This window comes from Chelon labrosus, assembly GCF_963514085.1.
Source record: "Chelon labrosus genome assembly, chromosome: 16".
Taxonomy (NCBI): domain Eukaryota; kingdom Metazoa; phylum Chordata; class Actinopteri; order Mugiliformes; family Mugilidae; genus Chelon; species Chelon labrosus.
In genome coordinates, this window is record NC_140349.1 from 25,948,822 (window position 1) to 25,968,190 (window position 19,369).

At 40.8% G+C, this 19,369-nt stretch overlaps 1 protein-coding gene across 2 annotated transcripts in view; it reads right to left on the reverse strand.

The window, feature by feature from the left end:
* trit1 (tRNA isopentenyltransferase 1) overlaps positions 1 to 19,369 on the reverse strand; it is a 40,699-nt gene that overhangs the window by 10,326 nt on the left and 11,004 nt on the right. The window contains exons 2-6 of one of the 2 annotated variants that reach the window (XM_084563398.1): positions 9,930 to 10,073; positions 7,682 to 7,777; positions 7,342 to 7,496; positions 5,177 to 5,319; positions 4,834 to 4,945 (exon numbers count right to left, since the gene is read on the reverse strand). In XM_084563398.1, coding sequence (XP_084419524.1) covers positions 4,834 to 4,945; positions 5,177 to 5,319; positions 7,342 to 7,496; positions 7,682 to 7,777; positions 9,930 to 10,073 — 650 coding nt within the window. Of the gene's footprint in view, positions 1 to 4,833; positions 4,946 to 5,176; positions 5,320 to 7,341; positions 7,500 to 7,681; positions 7,778 to 9,929; positions 10,074 to 19,369 lie in introns of both variants that reach the window. The other variant, XM_084563397.1, reaches the window with a different exon arrangement.

Genomic DNA, 19,369 nt, shown 5'->3' on the forward strand with positions numbered 1-19,369 from the left:
GTCAGTTTGGTGAGCAGAGTGACACGAGGTTGGGGCAAAATTGTGTCCGATAGCAGAGCAAGAACATTTTAATCAACGTCAGACTATCTCACCACAGAGCCCGGCTGCACTTCTTTTTCTCTCCAGATCTTAGTAATGGCACAGTTGGTATGCTCAATGACTAAGACATTCTCAAGCATTGGAGTGATTGCAACCTCTACTAGAATTTTGTCTGCACATTTTCTGCACCACTGTGAATGCAATCCTGGAAGTGACATGGAGAGAAAGAAATTCTGGTCAAAAAACTGAAGTACTTTTGTGAGATTTCGAAAAACTTTGGTAAGATCCCAAAAGTTCTTCCTTTTTCAAATAGTAGTGTTCATCCTCTTTTCTCATGTAAACCCACATTCTCTGCATCTAGCGGCCCCCGTGAAGCTGTCCAGAGTATTAAAGCATTGCCTACTGAAGATGACGACTTCTTCTGTTTAAGTGGCGGTTGGCTAGCGTCCAAACTGCCAAACATTAATGTACGAAATGAAGTCAAACAAAAAAAATAAACTCAATCAGACATCCCTACATGGCTGTGTGGAGAACTGTCCGGTAGATTCAATGTATGATCAGAAGATAAAAAAAAAGAAAAAAGAACGGCATAACCAACTAATCGGGAAAAAAATGGACAAAATGTTGTGCTAGTACCAACTATACCAAAGTGATTCTGGCAAACTGACGTAATAAAAAGTCACATTAGTTCAGCAACTACCAATTCAATTCAATTCAAAGCATTTTATTTGTCCCCAAGGGGACAGTTCAATAGAAGTCTGTTCGTCTGTGCAGACAAAATTCACCTTAGTCACTTTAAAGAACCAAGGTCTAAAGCTGAAAGGAGTGCCGTTTCTCCATGATATCAAAGCTGCTTTGGAGACAAAGGTCCTCATATGTTTTCACTGCATTTCTTCCACCAACTGCACAATATATTACAATGTTCAGATCACCAAACCGAGCATGTAAACAAGAAAAAAAACACTTTGATTATTGACCAATTCTCCATTTCTCTTTCTCAAACATATTAGAACAAACACTATAAGATCTAGACTTGTAAGAGAAACAAGAAGTGGAAATAACAAAAATAAATCTGGCTAGACAGAAATTTGAGAATAGCGACAGAGCACAGGAAATGTAGAGTCAATTGAGGGAGGAACAGAAAGACAGAGGAAGGGAGGAAGGGAGGGGGAGATTTGACCTTGATGTCTGGCCACAGCAGCCAGCCGGAGATGGAGACATGAGGGTGAAGGAGAGAAAGACAGACGTGGGGGGAGGTGGTAAAGTGCATGGATGATCAGATTGCTGAGAGGGCAATAGTGGCAGGGATCGAGGGAGACAGAAAGCAAGTGAGGAGGAGGCTGGCTGATGAGGTGGGATGGGGTGATGAAAGGAAGGAGGGACGAACGAAGGGAAGTGGTAGCTTCCTGGGCATCATTCCACCAATGCATCAACTCCCCACAGCCACACCCCGTCATACACATAGGATATCAATGTCTGCAACCAAGAGACGCACAACAGTGCTCTTATCCACAGATGCATGGTTATACATATTTCATGTTGGATATAATGCTCATTTAAAGTGAACAGGCTTCACTGCACATACGGTCCTGTAGTAGGAATATGAAAAAGAAATTCTAAATTTCAATCCAATATGAATATCAACCAAAATACCAGATGCAAATTCAATCAAATAAACCAGATGTTGCAATTTAATGCACTTTTCTTCTTGTTTTGTACCATCTGTGGGTGGGTAGCTGCTGCAGTTAAATCTAACAAAATGTCCTAGTAGGGATAATGGAGAATTCCGTCCTGTAAAAGAAAGTGCTTATTGGTAAAAGTAAAAATAACACTTGCTGAATCAATTGCTATAAGTTTGTTAGTGGAAATGTCAATGCAACGTTTCCAAGCCTGAGAACTAACTTAAGGTCAATACTGAGATTCTTTAACCTGGGAAATCCTCCTCTGGCACACTGGAGAAAAGGAAGTGCATTCCAGGTGCATCAAATTCTCACATGTCACTATCAAACGTGTGTGAATTACAGGACATCAGCAAAAATACATTCTTGTTTGGGACTAGTCCTGCTTTTAGAATTTATGTTTATATTTTTAGCATAGTGATTATTAGCATGGCAGTCAAACCAATTTGTAATTCATCACAGACTTTGACAGGGTTAGTATGCAGACAAATTCTTGTTATTCGTAATGTTTCAAATGAAATCACAGCCATGCTATTCTTTCCATTGTGAATGGATTTGACCAATCACGTAAAAACGATTAAAAAGCCAGTTTCAATATTAAAACCCTTCGGGTTTATGACATGGCAGATCCAGGGGATTAATATCACCAGTGACAGCCTAGAAAGTATCAGAGATGGCTGCCATAATATAACCACAGGAGGTTATTTGTTGGAGTTACCATTCAGAGTTCAATCCCTGAGCCGATCAGGAATAACACTTTGAACAGTGCGAGTAATCAACAGCGCACTGCAGGACGTCTTATTGTGTGTCGTATCGGTGGTTATTTGTATGCCGTAGTAAGTTAAATGTCTATAGCAGAGAGAGATCGTGTAGGGACATTTACTAATAAGACCATGGTTCAACTTTGTGCGCTGTGCCTGGAGCAGATGACCATATAAAGTACTTTTCTTCTGTCAGCTTCTCACAAGAGTAAAAAAAAAAAAAATTATATGGCAAACCGATTGTTAATCTCGACCTCATTATTTGAAGCTTTGGCCATGTTTAACAGGACCATGTGACATTGCAACAATATAATATGACAGAAAGATAAAAGCATAATAGGTCATCTTGACAACTGTATGAAAGACAGAACATATTATTAATATTGACCATGTTAAAGTTATCTTCCAACAGCATTTCGAACGGACAGCATTGTACTTCGTGTAATTTGTTCCAGGGCCACTGCAAAGTCGATTCAGCGCAGAGTTAAAATTCCTGAGGCCCTGAGGTAATAAGCACAAATCAACAGACTCCCCTGGTTGTGCCAACGTGGTGCAGAGAGGGTTTATCTTTGCAATTATTAATAATCACTAGACATCTCAAAGAAATATCGGCCCCATCTGGACTGAACTCACGACAGTGTGGGCTGCATCTAAATCGGTCTCCAGGTCACTGGGAAATGACAGAGCACAGACCAGAGTGACCTGTCACACTGGGAAGGAGAAATAAATAACTGGCTAGTTGGTTTGCCAAGTTCATTCCTATCACCCTGGTTACATAGAAGAGAAGAGTTAGCTTCGGGTCGAGACTCAATGTCTTGTTCAATAATTTAGATGGGATAACACTGAGATGTTGAACTAGTTGCACAGGTACTGAATTAACATGGTTTGAACCCTCAGAAGCATGATCCCCCCCATGAAGCATGAGTTTTGATTAATTTTGCAGTCGTAATGAAAGAAAAACAGAGCCAGAAATACAAGAATACAAGCCTTCTGAGCTTGTCTTGGCTTTGAGAAGGGAGAATCACACAACAGTGCCTGTGGTTAAAGTCTATTGACTGCATATGTCTTCGGAAATATAAATCATATATGTTAAAACTTGTTGCACAAAGCTTGTTGCGGCAAGCTGAAGACTATAAGTTTGAAAATGAAAAAAACTTGGAGACCTCTGCAGCCTCGTCTCTGCTTGAGGAACAACTTACTCAACTGCAAAACTCCGAGTGAACGTTTGGTAGTTGAGGAGTTGGATTTTGGGTAACGTGGGCATCAAGTTCAAAAGTTAAAATGTGCTAAATAAAATAAAAAATATCAAACAAAATATATATAACCCGTGCATTCTGTGGAATATTAACAAATGGAAGACTGAATAGTTTTGAGGACTTATGCCAGGTATATGAGCTAGGCAAAGAAGACTTCCATCGGTACCTACAGATTCGACACTTATTTTTTTTAAAGGAAATAAGGCCCCCTGATCCTACTGAGACCTCGAGAATAATACAGATATTTATTGATGCTTATAAATCAAAAAACATGAAATGTGTGGCTCCAAATATGGGAGACCCAGTCTTCCTCTACTAACTCCTTGTTTTGGAGGGATTTCAGTTGGAAAAATCTTACTCGTTTTTTTTATTACCCCTAACCAAAAATCTAAACTGAGTGGGTATCAGTGCTCCTGCTGGAGGGGGTGTGGGTCGGTTCCGGCAGATCATGCTCACATTTTTTGGTCATGCCCTTATATTGTGCCTTTTTGGAAAGAATTGGGCCGATTGGTTTCAGAGGTCCTGGATCTGAGACTTGACTTTTCTTTCACCTCAATGTACCTTGGACATATCCCCAGGGATCTCAGTAAGAGTGACTCCTACCTTCTGAAGATCTTTTTGGTTGCCAGTAAAAAGGCGATTACAAAATGTTGGCTCCAGAGGAACCCCCCGACCATCATCCTTCTTATCAACATAATCAACTCTATATGCATTATGGAGAAAATGACCTTCACTATTCGCTTACAAAAGGAGAAGGGAGACAAATATTTGAAAAAATGGTACTGTTATAACCATGTGGATTTATAATGTATATGTATACTGTAATTTTTTTATTTTTACATTTGTAACTAGACTTTTCAGTGACCTGCACTTGTGCCTGCCCTTGCGCTGCATATGTATAAATGCCAGGCCTCATCCTTCTTTTATGTTCATATAAAAGCAAAAAAAATAAAAGTATTAAAAAGAAAATATATATATATATAACCCTATCCATCATGTTGCACTTTCAAGCTAAACATGAAAGAATGACAACATTAGAGATTTCGGGACGAACAGAATCTGGTCGATCAACATTGTTTTTGCCGCTGTTTTCCTTACCTGTCATCCTGGACTTTCTGCTGATTGTATCGAACATGGAAGTCTCTGAGCTCCTCAATCAGTCCTGCAGATAACATGTCATCTACACGATCATCCAACCGCTTGTCCAGAGCTAGAAGACACAGAAGGAGTATAAAAATGAAGACAAACATCTAAAGCTTTCTTTACACATCATTTACACAGAGCTGAATTTTTACTATTTATGTATATTTATAATTATTGGGCTCCTTTGTCATTTTATTCATGTAATGTGCTGCCTGTTATGGTCAATGAATACACCACACGAGTTGCTGCTAATAATTTTGTTATCATTCCCTTACACAATGACGGTAAAGACTTTTACCTTCCATGTTAGCATGCAGCCAGAAGATGCAGGGGTCTGGGAACCTTAGAGGGCCCCCAAGACCATTGCCTCCCTCCTGCCCCCTCTGCTCCTCCAGCCAGCGGCTATGGGGGATGCCCGTCTCCTCGTGGATTTGCAGACTCCTGCAGTTGACAAGAATAGAAGCAGAGATGCTGTGGTTAAAACAGAATTTTTACAATGAACAGGTGTTTTTGAGTTTGATAAAAAATCCTATGAAGATCTGTTCTTTGGTGGGTAAACTGAGATTAAATGAGTCAGTCACCCACTCATCCATTCATACAACTGTAAACGAAAACCCCTCTGAGATACAATTTAAGATTCTAGTTTTAAAGCGGCATGAATGTTGGTGACTAAGGCACCAGAAACATACCCTTAGGACAAATAAGGAAAGAAAACACTGGGAAATATAGTAGCCACGCTCTACATTCAATCTGAGCTACACTAACATTTGAGATATTCAGACTTAAATCCAAACCAGACCCTTTAGTCATGCCTGGCTGCACGCTGAGGTTATGAGGAAAATATTCATCTTGTCATCTCCTGACAACTGAGAGAACAGGGTAACCTAACCTGCTCACGCAAAAGACCAGAGTGCATAAGGCTACTCATCAAACAGTGTGTGTAAACCGACACTCCCTGGCTGTATACCGAGACTGTCAGCCTGAGACACACCATGAGCCCTTCAGGATCTCATTCAAAATATGAGAAAACTCAACCGCGATGCACAAACATGTTAACCACAACACACGCTTTAACACGTACTATATACCATTTTAACCTGAATGTGAAACGCACACTAATGTTATTGTACCTGCACCACCTTTCAGCGAGTTTCAAAGGTGGAAGAAACCATTTTTACTACCATAATTGCTTGAAGAAGAAAATTCATTCAGTTCTTATGGTGCTTTCAATTGGAACTTGTTTGCCCATGTTTCAAAAAGGACAGAGAAGGAGAGTACATTAATATATTGTAATTTATTGTTCACTTGCTGGACTGTTATGCTGCCTTCAAACAGAACTTGTAAGCTTATCATTACAACACGGGAAGTCATGCGCGAAAAATGCACGGCGTTTATTTGGCAGCACTGGACAAAGGACAAATGCTACAAGCTTATTGAGTGAAATTAGTCTCAAAATGGTCAAATGTGTGTTCCATGATCCACAAGTGAAACATGAGATTCACAAATGATGTAGAATGATTTGTGTGTGAATTTGGGAGGTTATAGAACACACAAGGAATTTGAGCACCTAACAGTCTGAATAATTATTATTATTTTATGCAATTTTTTTTTATTATTATTGCAAATTCACAAATCTGATCAACTTCAACTTCACACAGTTCATTGTTTCCGCTTTCAAAAGGCTTACCGTGCTTAGGGATGACAAAGTGTGCGTATTTTTAGTTGTTTTCACGCTGCTCAGAGCCACACAGATCTAGAGGACAATAAGAGTAAGAGAACAATGAGCATCGCCAGCCGCTCTGTTAAATACACCAACCTAGCTATATATGTCCTGCCAGGCTCCACCAACTACCCAAGAGCCGCAGAAGACATCAGTGTATTGACCCAGCAGAATAAGTCTATGCCCTAGCAGCAGCTTATTTGAACCATGTATTCATATCCACATGGCACTCTGCTGAGTTCAGTGTTGGTGACGAGTTATATCAGTAAAGATGTATTTTCCCAACCGGAATGATGTGTCACTCCACCTAATGTCCAAATTTCCCCATTTCCTGGTGACACATCAAAGCACCTTGCATTATGGATCTGTGTGGCTTTCAGCAGCGTGCGCATACGCATCAACAACATGTCACAAATCTCGAAGCTAAGCTTTCAGAAAATTTCCACTTCTGACTGTGCATACCACAAGAGGGGGCTGTTTATATGGATCGCATATGGGTCATATTTTTTCGTGAAGGTAAACACAACCCCCTTTGAAGGCAACACATATGTCTGCATAGTTCGCTTTTTTTGCTAGTACTTATTTTGCTATAGCTAGCAGGAGGAAAACTAATTAGTGAGATACAATATAGCTAACACAGTATAGTTAATAGTACAGCAAGTTGATAATTTACCACCTTTTGTTTAAATGAGCCAGATATTTAGTGTAAAATATACAGCTGAACATATTACCAGCTGTATCACCTGGCTATCTTGCGCTTGTCATTGGGATGCAACATGGCCGCCATTTCGGGGTCCACCTTGGCAAGTTGTTTATGCAACTCTGGCCCTCCCAGTTTCTCCAACTCCAGCTTCCTTTTAGGGGACGCATCTCCCCCGACCTCCAACTCCTCATTATCCTGCTGTGAGACACATTGTATGAAGTGTTTTTAGCCAAACACTCAAATACAGCTGTTGAAATCCTTCCAAACACTGTTCTAGGTTAGGTCAGAGATAGAGATGAGGAAATACACTTAACATTAAATGACAAAATACCTTAATGTGATTTACAGAAAGTACAAAGAGACACATTTATGACACTTACCCCTGAATCCAGCAGAACCTTCCACAGCAGAGACTCGATATAATAGTTTGTTCCTCCAACAATGATTGGCAATTTGTTTCTGCTGTGCATGTCATCTATGTCGGAGTAAGTCAAGGAAGAAGCTGATCACTGCACAGTATGTCCGACTGAACAGCTCCAGGGTGACAGGTTTTACATGAATGCACGTCAATTGAAAACCATACAGAAAAACCTGTTGAGCTCATTTAGTGGCATTAATAAAATAAGACAACTCCAGCTGGTTCTAATTCCACCCGTCACAGTGAGCCTGGCGCAAAATTGCATGCGACTGCTTCAGCTATTAATGCTCACCACACAAGAAGCACATTAAATGGTTTCATATTATGTGCAAGAATACAGTGAGACAGAAAATGTTGTGACCTCTGAACATTACTACATGAAATAACTTGTACGAATAACAGTGAACATAAAAGGGAACAGACAAACAGGACAAGAGTCTTCACAGCTTTCCAACAGAAACCAGATAGAAAATGCCTGATTATAATAGTATGGTCCTGAATGGTCTAACTTTCTGAAGGAAAATAGTACTTCTTTCAAAAAAATACACTGCTGCTGTCTTTTATGGGCCACATACTGCGTTAATGTGGCCCATTAAAGCAAAAGCAAAAGCAAGAGTAACATCACTTACAGTCACTGGATTACACAGGGTACACCGTGGCTGATGTGATGACACAGCCTCATTGTGTTAGCAGCTTTTATTTTAGCTCCTGACACCTTCTAATAGCGCCTTTCCATTTACTTATTTCTATTTGATTCTTTTTTTTTTTTAATGCGCTATTTAAATGCCAGAAATTCACAATTTGGAAATATCACTAATGAGGAACATGCAGTCTGTGTAATTAAAGCATAAAAGTTATAAAAAAACAACAACACAGGCTTTACTGTGTTGTCTTGTTGCATCATCTGCCCTCAATATTCCTCCCATATTCCAGCAAATGTAGCTGATGAAAATTGGTTTCCATTTCCTTTTGCTGGCTATGTGGAAATTTAAAAATAAAATTAATAAATTAATAAAATTTGAATGGAAGTTTGAATCAAGAACAGAACAGGAAATAATGTTCCATCCTATCCCATTAATTAGCTCTGTAAACACCAGACAATTGATTGATTCATTGAGAAAAATAAAAGCCAAAAAAAGGCATGGAATGAAAAAAAAAAAAAAAAAAAACACCGGTCACGCAGACAGAGTCTGAGTGCCACGCCTCATTTCCTCTCTCTCTCTTTTTCTGTCGCATCTTCTCTCATCTTGCTCCTTCCCTCCTCTCTCCTCCCTCCAGTCAGCCACCTTCTCTACTCTGAGATAATTAAATAACCACTCACACAAGATAAAGGCCCATCAGCCACTGTCCCTCACCTCCTCTCTTTTTCACACACACACACAGATAGATAGGTGTGTGTGGGTGTGTGTATATATATATATATATATATATATATATATATGATAGATACAGGGAAAATGAAAGACGGCTTCAGGATTGAGAGGAGGAAGACAGGAGGAGTTTAGAAGGAGGGAGTTGTATGTGAATGACATGCTGAGTGAAGGACTGATAGCTGATGATGTGTCATTAGGTCCTGCGTCTTTGAACCTCTCAAGCTTGTCAGTTTTCTCTAGCTGTCACATGCTGCTTCCTTTTTATTCCCCCCCTCTATCGTCTCTCTCCTGTGCTTTACAGTTTAAATTTGCTTCTATCCCCAATAATCTGTATTCATCTCTTCCCACCAGCAGGCTCAAGCTGCGCCTATTCTAGGAGCTGCTGCATCCCCTCGCTGCACCGTTGAGTGTGTGCATACCATCCTGATCTATTAATACCCTCTCTAGTTATCGCCTTCTCTCTCCACATCTGTGTGACGGCCAGCGTCTGCGGGAGGGTGCGACTGCCCAGATTCTGTGTGTGCGTGCGTGTGTGTGTGCGTGCGTGTGTGTGTAAATGCACCACAGACACAGACTCTATAAATACCATCTCTAGTGATCTCTCTCCTCTCATTTTCAACGTCTGCAGGAAGACACACCGACAAAACAAGGACATGCAAGATCTTCCGCACACACACACACACAAAGCTCCAGACCAATTAATAAAAGTCAAATTGACTTTTCCTTGCAGTTACCACCAAAAAACTCTGGAGGGGGCGACATGGCAGGGGCGATAACAAAAGTATAGAAAGAGGTGTTACGGAAATTATTCCTCCTTCTGCTTTCCAGAAAAAAGGATATCAGCGCTAGGGCTTCGTTCCTGAAGTCCACCACCGTGTAGGTGCTCACTAATGGGTCCACAGAGCCGATCATGTGATGCCTACACTGGGCGCGCTCCTCAGCTGTCACTTTATTGGTAATGATGTCAAGACCTTGGTATACCTGAAAGAGACACAGAGAGGAATCAACAGAGAGCGAAAGCCAAGTGATCAAAGCAGAGGTAAGGAATACACAATAGTCCGAGAAAGCATAAAACCCCAGACAACACAGTATAAACAGCTTCTATACAACGAAATAAGGCAGGAGATTGAAATCCATGCTAGCAGGAGGGTGTGTGCGTTGTCAATGTCATCAAGTGGAATCAGGGCCATTATGGAGGAAGTAAAAAGGAGCACTGCCTGCCTTCCAAGTGAAATGGCTCTGACCACTGATGCAAATTATGATACACATCTTCTGTCCATTTAACATCACCTAGCGACAGGGCTACCTGGTGGAATGTGACAGCTGGGTGTCATACCGTAGTCCGTCGTGATTTTCGCTCTCACACGCACGGTCGAGTTTTAAAGGGATATCTGTGAATTCAGAAGGCTCTCTAACTCAGCTTCTCCTCCAAGAGACCTTCTCTGTCACCGTGTTCCATGTCTTGGATTATTAAGCAAAACAAACGCAGATAAGGTTCCTTTTGGAGTGAACTTAACTGTTTTTATTTGCAGATCCACGCGTCTTTCTGCAGTTTTATGTGGACTAGAGAGTGAGGCTAAAAAATTAAGGCAACACAAAGAGCCAAATGCTGCAGTTTCTCAAATGGAGACCATGTGAAAATGCTGCTACAAAAGAAGAAAAAAAAAGGATATATTAGGGATGTTTAGATCAATATCACGGCCGATCCAAGCATTTTTAAAATGATCGGATCAGAACGGTATTAGGCTTCAAGCCCGATCTTTTGTAGTTATTTATTTTAGGTCTGCCATGAACCAGACCTCCTCCCAGTAGCATCAAAATGTCTTTGTCATCTTCTGTTTTTACGGTGGTTGGCTAGCCTCAAGTGGCTTTAGTGGTGGCTGGCTAGCGTCAAAGCTGCCAAAAATCTAAGAAGACGAAGAGGAACCAAAATCACGAGACTGCCGAGGTGGTAGTAAAAGATCATTATCCAATGTCAACAACCTGATTTGCCACTAAAAAAAAAATTAAAAAAAAGGAAGAAAAACGGAATATGTGTGTGCACTTGAAACAATAGCAAACACTGAACGTTGCATTTAAAGGGCGAGAAAAGTTTCCTGGAGACAGTGCCAAGTGAAAAATATTACAGAGAGGGTTATGGAGTTTATGGCACTGGATGACTAGCCCGTTTCTGTAGTAGAGAACACAGGCTTTCAGTGTCTGTTGGAGATTCTGGAGCCAAGGTACAAGCTACACTCTCCTTGCTACATTAGCTTTGACAGCACTATTTACTGTAGTTAATACATTTGCACGACGTACACACAAACTAGAAAACAAGTAAGAAAAGCCTTTATGAATCTCTAGGGGAGGATATTTTGTTTATTTATGATCGTAACTCTTTATGTGCAGTCCATGAAGCTGGAGCAACATTTGCTTACTCCTTTCCTCTAATTTCACAAGTGTCTCGCTACATTCAACTTTCAGCAGATTTGTAGCTTCTGTGTGATGTAGGAGTCACTGTGCTTAGTTTGCTCTTCCTTAGTGAGCTGTCAGGGCTATACTGTAGTTAATCTATGGTTAACATCTCTGAGGCTCAACGGAACCTTGTTTAATAAAAAAAAAAAAAAAAAAAAAAAAAAAGGAAGACTGGATCTTGACATCTCTGCTGCCTACTTTCTCCTACACGTACATGGATTGCTAACATGAATTACAATGAGTCCTACGATCACAGCTGCTCATAGCACAGGAAAGGTGATGAAGAGACATCTTTGGCAATTAATCAATTAATAGTACTTTTAACTCTTTTTATGGAAGTTCATGTTACCAGCCAGTAGGTTAAAGACATGTTCAGACAGGCTGGTGGAACAATCTATATATCTCGGGCATCAAACATAACATTATGACCACCTTCCTAATATTGTGTAGGTCTCCCTTGCGTCTCCAAAACAGTTGTGACTCATCAGAGAATGGACATGGGCCTTCTGAGGGTGTCCTGTGGTGTCTGGCAACAGAATGTTGTTAAGTGGGGACCTTTGGGTCCTATGAGTTGAGGGGGGGGGGGGCCTCTGTGGATCATCCCACAGATACTTGACCAGTTTGGGATCTAGTGAATTTGGAGGCCAGGTCAACACCTGTCTGTGTCAGGCTGCATCCTGCTGGGGATGGCTGCTGCCATCAAGGAGTGTCATTGCTATGGGGTACAAGTAACATCCACATGAATGCCAGGTCCAAAAGTTTCCCAGCAGAACATTAAATTGTCACAAGTTGGTCAATGTTATTCACTTCTCCTGTCAGAGGTTATAAGGTTATGCCTGACTGGTGTGTGTGTATCATAGTTCTAGCGTTCTTAAATTTTTAAAGGCTAAAGTATGACTTTATTTGCTTGTTCATGCCGCAAAGATTATACTGCTATGTTCATTTGGGAGTGTGCTTCAGCCCCAATAACTGACTGGCTGCTATGATTAAAGGCTATATTTGCCCACTCTGAAATATTAAACAAAAGACTGCCTCACCAGGCTTCTTTTCTTCTTTTTTTAAACTCAAACTTTTGGTTTGATCTGGAGGATTTAAGTCTACCGTTAAGTTTTGACGGGTTTCATCAAGCTTTCATCAAGTTTTCCTGGCAACTTCAGGTTAGTTCACCTTTTGACCCACACACACACACACACGTACTTCAAATGTTTGAGGATAGACTACACACAGATGCTGTGCAGAAGAGAGGGCCTCAAGTGTGTATTTATATGATAAATATCTGATTTTTATTTATTTTTTTTATTTCCTCTTCCTGGGGCGGCTGTGCCTCAGTAGGTAGAGTGGGCTGTCCACGAACCAGAGGCCACATGCCACATGCCGAAGTGTCCTTGAGCAAGACACTGAACCCCCAGTCGCTCCCAGTGCGTGGCACTGGTGTGTGAATGTGTGTGTGCTTGTGTGAACGAATGGGTAGATGCGTCTGTGACTGTAAAGCGCTTTGAGTACCAATATGTAGAAAAACACTATATAAAAGCAAGGCCATTCACCATTTACCATCTTCCTATGTTAAGAGCAAGCACGAGAAGTCAGCTCCAGATGCATCAAACGTTCTAAACTATGCAAATCTGCTCTTCCTCAGGTTTTCTGAAAGATTAATGCCACTTAATCATAAATTTAAAATGCTACGAAAATTGTTTGTTTTTAGCACAAGTAAGGTCCCGTGAACACAAAAGTCAAGTCTTGTGCAAAGGTAAATCAGTCGGAATGTTGTAAATAAGAACAAATCGTAGATACAGCCGAAAATACAACCGTGTGCTTGTATAGCTCTTCCTGAATGAGGCTCATTATTCAATCAGCCTCATACAATTGTAAAGCAATACTATTATATATGTGCAATAAGAACAAGATTACACATAGATCTTAACAGTTCCCTTGTCAAACAGCAATGATAGTCTAATAATAGTCACAGAACAAAGCTGTTTCTTTAGTTCGTGTCCTTTAAATACATCAGCTGATGAGGATGTCGACTTTTTGTCTGGCAAAATTTTAAAGGAAAACGGGTGAGTGCTGTAAGCCAGAGAACGTTATCCTAACCACAAAGCATGGTGAAGGCAGCATCATGTTGTGGGGGTACCTTGCTGCTGCAGTGACTGACATACCTCTCAAAATAGGTGACATTACTTTTTTTTAAGATTAAGATTAAGATACAAGAATGGGCAATGGTCCCAACCAAATGCCCAATGTTGTGGTAAAAGGGCTTCAGGACAAATAAGTGAACGTTCTGGAGGTAGCCCACAAAAAACCCAAAGAAAGACAAATGTGATCACAGAATAAAATGCTGAAATAAATCACTCTCTCTGCTATTATTCTGCTATTTCACATTAAAGGAACAATGTTTTCCTAAGACAGGGAATGTTTACTGGGATTAAATGTCAGGAAATGTTAAAAACTGAGTTTAAATGTATTTCACTTCACTAAAATGTGAGCTTAAGTTATTAGCCAGCAACTGCTTAAGTGCCAGCAAATGTTCTTCTGACAAATCTGTTTGCTGCCGTTAAATGCAAGTTTTATTTTCATCTTTTTTTTAGTTTGAGTTGTACTTTCTGACTGAGTCCAGTTTTAGTGTTTTTGAATGCGTTTTAAATCATCATTGAGTATTTCCTCATTTGTTTTGCATTTATAGGGTTGGTGGTAAAATGGCATTTTTAACATTCTTGTGTGCTGTTTCAAAATAAACTGGATCATGTGAACCCAAATCAGGCAACTCGTTAATAATATTTCAACTTTGTTTTTTAGTTTAGGAAGCATTTTGTGGTGAGAGACCACATCCTCTTAGTGGTGCTTAACTATGTTACAGAGCATCTTCCTGTAGTCTAAATCTCATTTTTAAAGCCATCAAAGCTACAGACTGTTTAACCCAACATACAAGCCTTGGGTAATCAATACGGCTGCACAGGTTATTGATCATATTCATGGCGACACTGTGCGTGCGGGTTGCATGTACTTGATGTACTTGACCAAATGTTCTTGACTTCTGTGGCAAGCCAAAAGTGGGAGGAGGGCAGAGCAGAACAACCAAAGCTGATAAATTATTCACGGCTTCTCTGCACGACACTACCATAAACCAAGGAAGGGTTGAATGAATTGATGGATGTACGGATGGATGGGTGGATGGATGGAGAGCGTATCAAAGGGGATGAAGATTTGAAGGGGCACTAGGAAAAACAAGAGCTTTAAAGGAGATGAACAGACATAAGAGGAGACAGAAAAACGCTGCGTACTTGTTACAGAGAACAGGATGCTCCCTGACAAATTTGCCCACATTATCCACCACCAACCCTCCTCTGTCTTCGCCACTCTCTCTCTTTCACACATACACTCACACAGATTGTACGGAGAGGAGACAGCAGGATAATTAGCAGAAGGATGGCAGAATGATGGGGAGAGGAAGACAGATAGACGGTCAGAGACATAGTCTATTTGTGTGTTTAACAGAAAGGGATGCAGAGAACTGAGTGAGGGCCATGCGTGTCTCATTTGGAGGCACATAAACATACTTCTGTTCGCCACATGGCGAAAAGACAAAGGCTCCGTTTTAAACACGCACAACTTTTTACAAGCTAGAAAACTATCTCCACACATCTAGTATTTGTCCCGCTTTCAACTTTCAGTCATTTCATATGCTCTTGATCCCATGATGAGCTTCTTCCACACTTCCACAATTACAGCATGAATGAAGCTTCTTCTTACCCATCCATCCTCCTCTTCACGGTTACATTCATTCTTTCCATTCTTACCAGCCACTGTGAGCACACGCTCTGTAATAATCGTTATGCAACCATGCCGTTAATGTACATTTATGTGTTCCTGTGGGTTTGTTGCCAAAACAGATTGGACGATTTTCATTTAGCCTTAAAGAGGACAAGGAGACCCGAGAGTCAAAGCAGCCAGGAGAAAAGCGGAGTGCAAATCAGAAAGAACGAAAAGAGACACTTGAGTGGAAGATATGAAGGAGGGAAGCACTTTGAGGGGAAGCTGCAAATGAGAGAGAAATAAATTAAGACCTTCAGCTACAAATCGCAACAATGTTCGGGCTCTGAGTCACGGAGGCATCACAAATAAAAATCAACCTAGCTAATCGCGCTTGCACGTCTTCGGGAGGAAACTGAAATGAGATTTCACGATAAATTGAGACGATTGGATGACTAGTTACCAAGAATTAAACATCTGAAAAGATATAAATAATATTCAGCTGGCTGATAGAAAGTGAAGGAAGGATGATTAGTGTCGAGCAAGTTACTTGGTTGCAGCCAATGCAGGTCATGTTGCCCACCATCTGAAAACCAAACGAGAAAATCCACTTAGCGGTTTGTTCATGGAAATGTAGGCTTGCATGAGTTTTCTAGGAAGTGGACAGACACTTTACTGCTAGCTCTATCTGTGTCGTTTTCTTCCAAACTCTTCCGTTTCTTCAACTAAAAAAAGAGAATGAAGTGTAAAGGTTTTCTTTTTCCCCGAGGAAGCTGCTGAGTGTTTCACAGATTGAACTCATCCCGTTCAAGCATTTTCAAATTGCAAACATCATAATTCACACAGACGTACTTCAATGGAAGCCCGGCTAATGTGGGTTCAGCTGCTTACTCCTTCCTGTCTTGCTCTTAAACGAATGTGAATGGATGTGACCATGTGGCTTGTGCGCATGAAAGAGACGAGTGTGTGATTGTGTGTGTGTGCGTGAGACAATGAGCTCAGTGTTCGGGCTCTGCAGAGCCTGCAGCCAGCCTGCCTGGCCAACCTTACGCCCCGCACGAGACAGCTGTTCCTCTGCCACATAAATAAGGGGGGAGCATGGACAAGAAGAAAAGAGGGCAGAAAAGACAGAGAGAGGTGAGGAGAAAAAGAAAGAGACACAGAGAACAAACACTCACTGAGACGTAAAATAAGATTCAGAGAGAGCATAAAGGGTGAAGGGAAATAAGGCGGCTCTTTCAGAATAGGGGTAAACTAACGTAATTGTTTGCCTGCGTCTGTATGTGCTCTCTATGATGATGCCAGGAAGCCATTTATGAATATACGTTGCTAATTTTACTGTGGCATGCACCAATCAGATCTATTTAACAGGTAACATGGTGAATTATTAACCTAATTAAGTGGATTGATTATCAACAGTTTGAGAGCAATAATGGTTAAAGTTCCAGCTGATACAAGCGCCTCAATGCCCCAAAGATGACTAATATTAGCTCATAAAAACAAAAAAACTATGTTTATCTGTACTTTAGAACATTTTATTACATTATTTAAAAAGCTGGTTGAAAACAGACCAACATTATATGTAATTCCTAAGCTTTAGTGACTATAATTAGCAGTAAGATAAGGGTGCGCTCCGACCATGGGAGCTTTAAAATCCAACCCAGTCAGGCTAAAGTCTGATTCTGATTCTAAGCTACGCACTTAAAACTTTTTCCTGATCTCAAACCTGTACACACTACAAGATATGAACTCATCGTTCCTAATGGGGTGCGTGAACGTACTGATCTACACTCCAGTCCAGTAAGTGGCGGTAATTTACCTGCAAGCTGGTTTTGTAACCGAAAAAGGAGAAATACCTCTCTACAGTAGTATGCTGGCCAACAATAGCTGTTAGATGCTTCATCTGTTTGTAGACGTTGTCGTGAAAGTACCAATGTAATCATTCAGCTTTTAAATCTTAAAAATGAAGCATGTTGATGAGTCCGCGAGTGGGTTTAATGCTTGGTTTATACTCCCGTTGTTTAGCACTGAGACACTAGAGAAGGAAATGGCCACTGCAGTCACATTTCTGGGGAGGTGCCATCAGGCTACGGCATGGGGTATGGAGCTTTACGCTGTCGAACCTTAGTACCAAGCAAGGTCTGGGCCATATTTCCCTGCAAACTGTCTGCATGGGTGAATTTAGGGATAATTTCTCCGGTATTCTCAAGCCAGAGTTAGCCAAACACTAGTGTTACTTGGTTTAAACGGTTATTTCCGTGTTTTAGTCGAACATTGTTTCAGACATCTTTATATTTTGCACAGAGTGCCGACCAGCAGGCACACAGGTTTGAAACGGGCACCTCAACCAACTTTGCAGTTGCTCGCGAAATCTGTGCCCTGATAGCTAACCTGGTTGAGCGGATCATCCTCTATATGCTTCCTGTCTCTCTCCACTACTACCATTAAAGAAATAAAAGCATATAATCTCAGAAAAATTACAACAAAAAAAGAAATCTCAACTGTTTCTCTCAATGTGGCATTAAAAAAATAAATATACATTTATTACCATCAACACTGATTGGATATCATTTTAACAAGTAGTAAATGTTACATTTTAATTTGAAATCAAGACAGATTTAATTCACCTTGATGAGTAAATCCACAACTAGGCAGTTAAATGTGAAAATGGAAGATCAAGCATCATATGATCTCATAATCCTTAGGCAATAATTAAAATTTGTACAAGCCTAAGCCTTTTGTTACATTACATTCTGACAAAAGGAAATAAGAAAAAATGATCTCTTGTATCAGGTATTAATTTTTAGTCTCTCTTTAAACGGTGCTAGGGAGAAAAAACCAGATCAGAGCATTTCCACGTGTGATAATTCAGTAATAAATCAATGCATTTCCAAACCAAACCTAATTGTGCTTCAAAAGTAATTTGGATGTCAGTGAGCAAACAAAATTAATTTATCTTTACGGAACACATTTACATGCTAAAACATTGTCAGCTGTAATCATTGACCCTGATTCAGACAAGAAGATGGCGCAATTCCTCCTTAATCTGACCTCTGGACATGGTCCTACACCTACTGTAAGCTGGCTCTATGTTTTTATCCCTCTGTCTGAGTCTTTTCCTCTATTACACTTACAACTGAATACCTCTCTGCTTATTTTCTCTTTTTATCCCATCTATGCTTTTCCTCAAGGCACCATCCTTCAACAATTTATCCCTCTATCTTCCTCTGCTCTGTCTCTGTGGGGAATGGCCCAGTAATGCCAGACTAATAAATCATTCATGGCGTAGCCCCCACACCCACCCCCCCCTTCCTCCTCCTCCATCCCGCTATCCTCCTCTCCCTCGCTGCTTTACTGTAGCGGCGACCGCATCACCACACCCGCAGACTGCAATTCACACACAACAAAAATAAGAGTTAAACAGTTCTCTCCTACACCAGCTTAGATTGCTTAAAAAGAAGCATCATAAATCGGATGTGGGAGGCAGCATTGCCAGAGTCACAATACAAACAGATACGTCAAAGCCCAGACAGGTCATAGCCACACCAGACAGATAGAGAGACGCACTGGGGGGAGGCACAGAGAGACGTGCACTATGAGAGAGAAAGGAGGAGGAGGAGATGACTGCGAGCAAATTAGAGGGAAATAACACATAGCTGTACAGTTTTTGAGTTTATGATGTGTTTAATACGTAGATGAGCAGTTGGTGTTGAGTGTGTAAAAATCTCTGGCATAACGTGTGAAAGAATAAGCACCCCTTGCAGTATTGAAGTCACGGCGACATGACCGTCCCACCCCAAATTTACAGCTCTTAAAAAGGCAAATCAGCCCTGGGTCTTTTCACAATGAAAGACCTCCTTCATTCCACTTTTATGGGACAATAAGGGCCAAGATGACACATGACAGCTTTCCCGCTGCTCAGGCCTATTTTTCACATTTAGCAGAAAGGGAATAAGCCTGTCAGCCCGTCATCCTTTTCACTGCTCGTGTTGTAGTTAAGAGAATACGGTAGCACCTTCTTTCAGACACGAAGAAAGCAAAGGGTCACCACCAGCCACCAGAACATAACACAAACT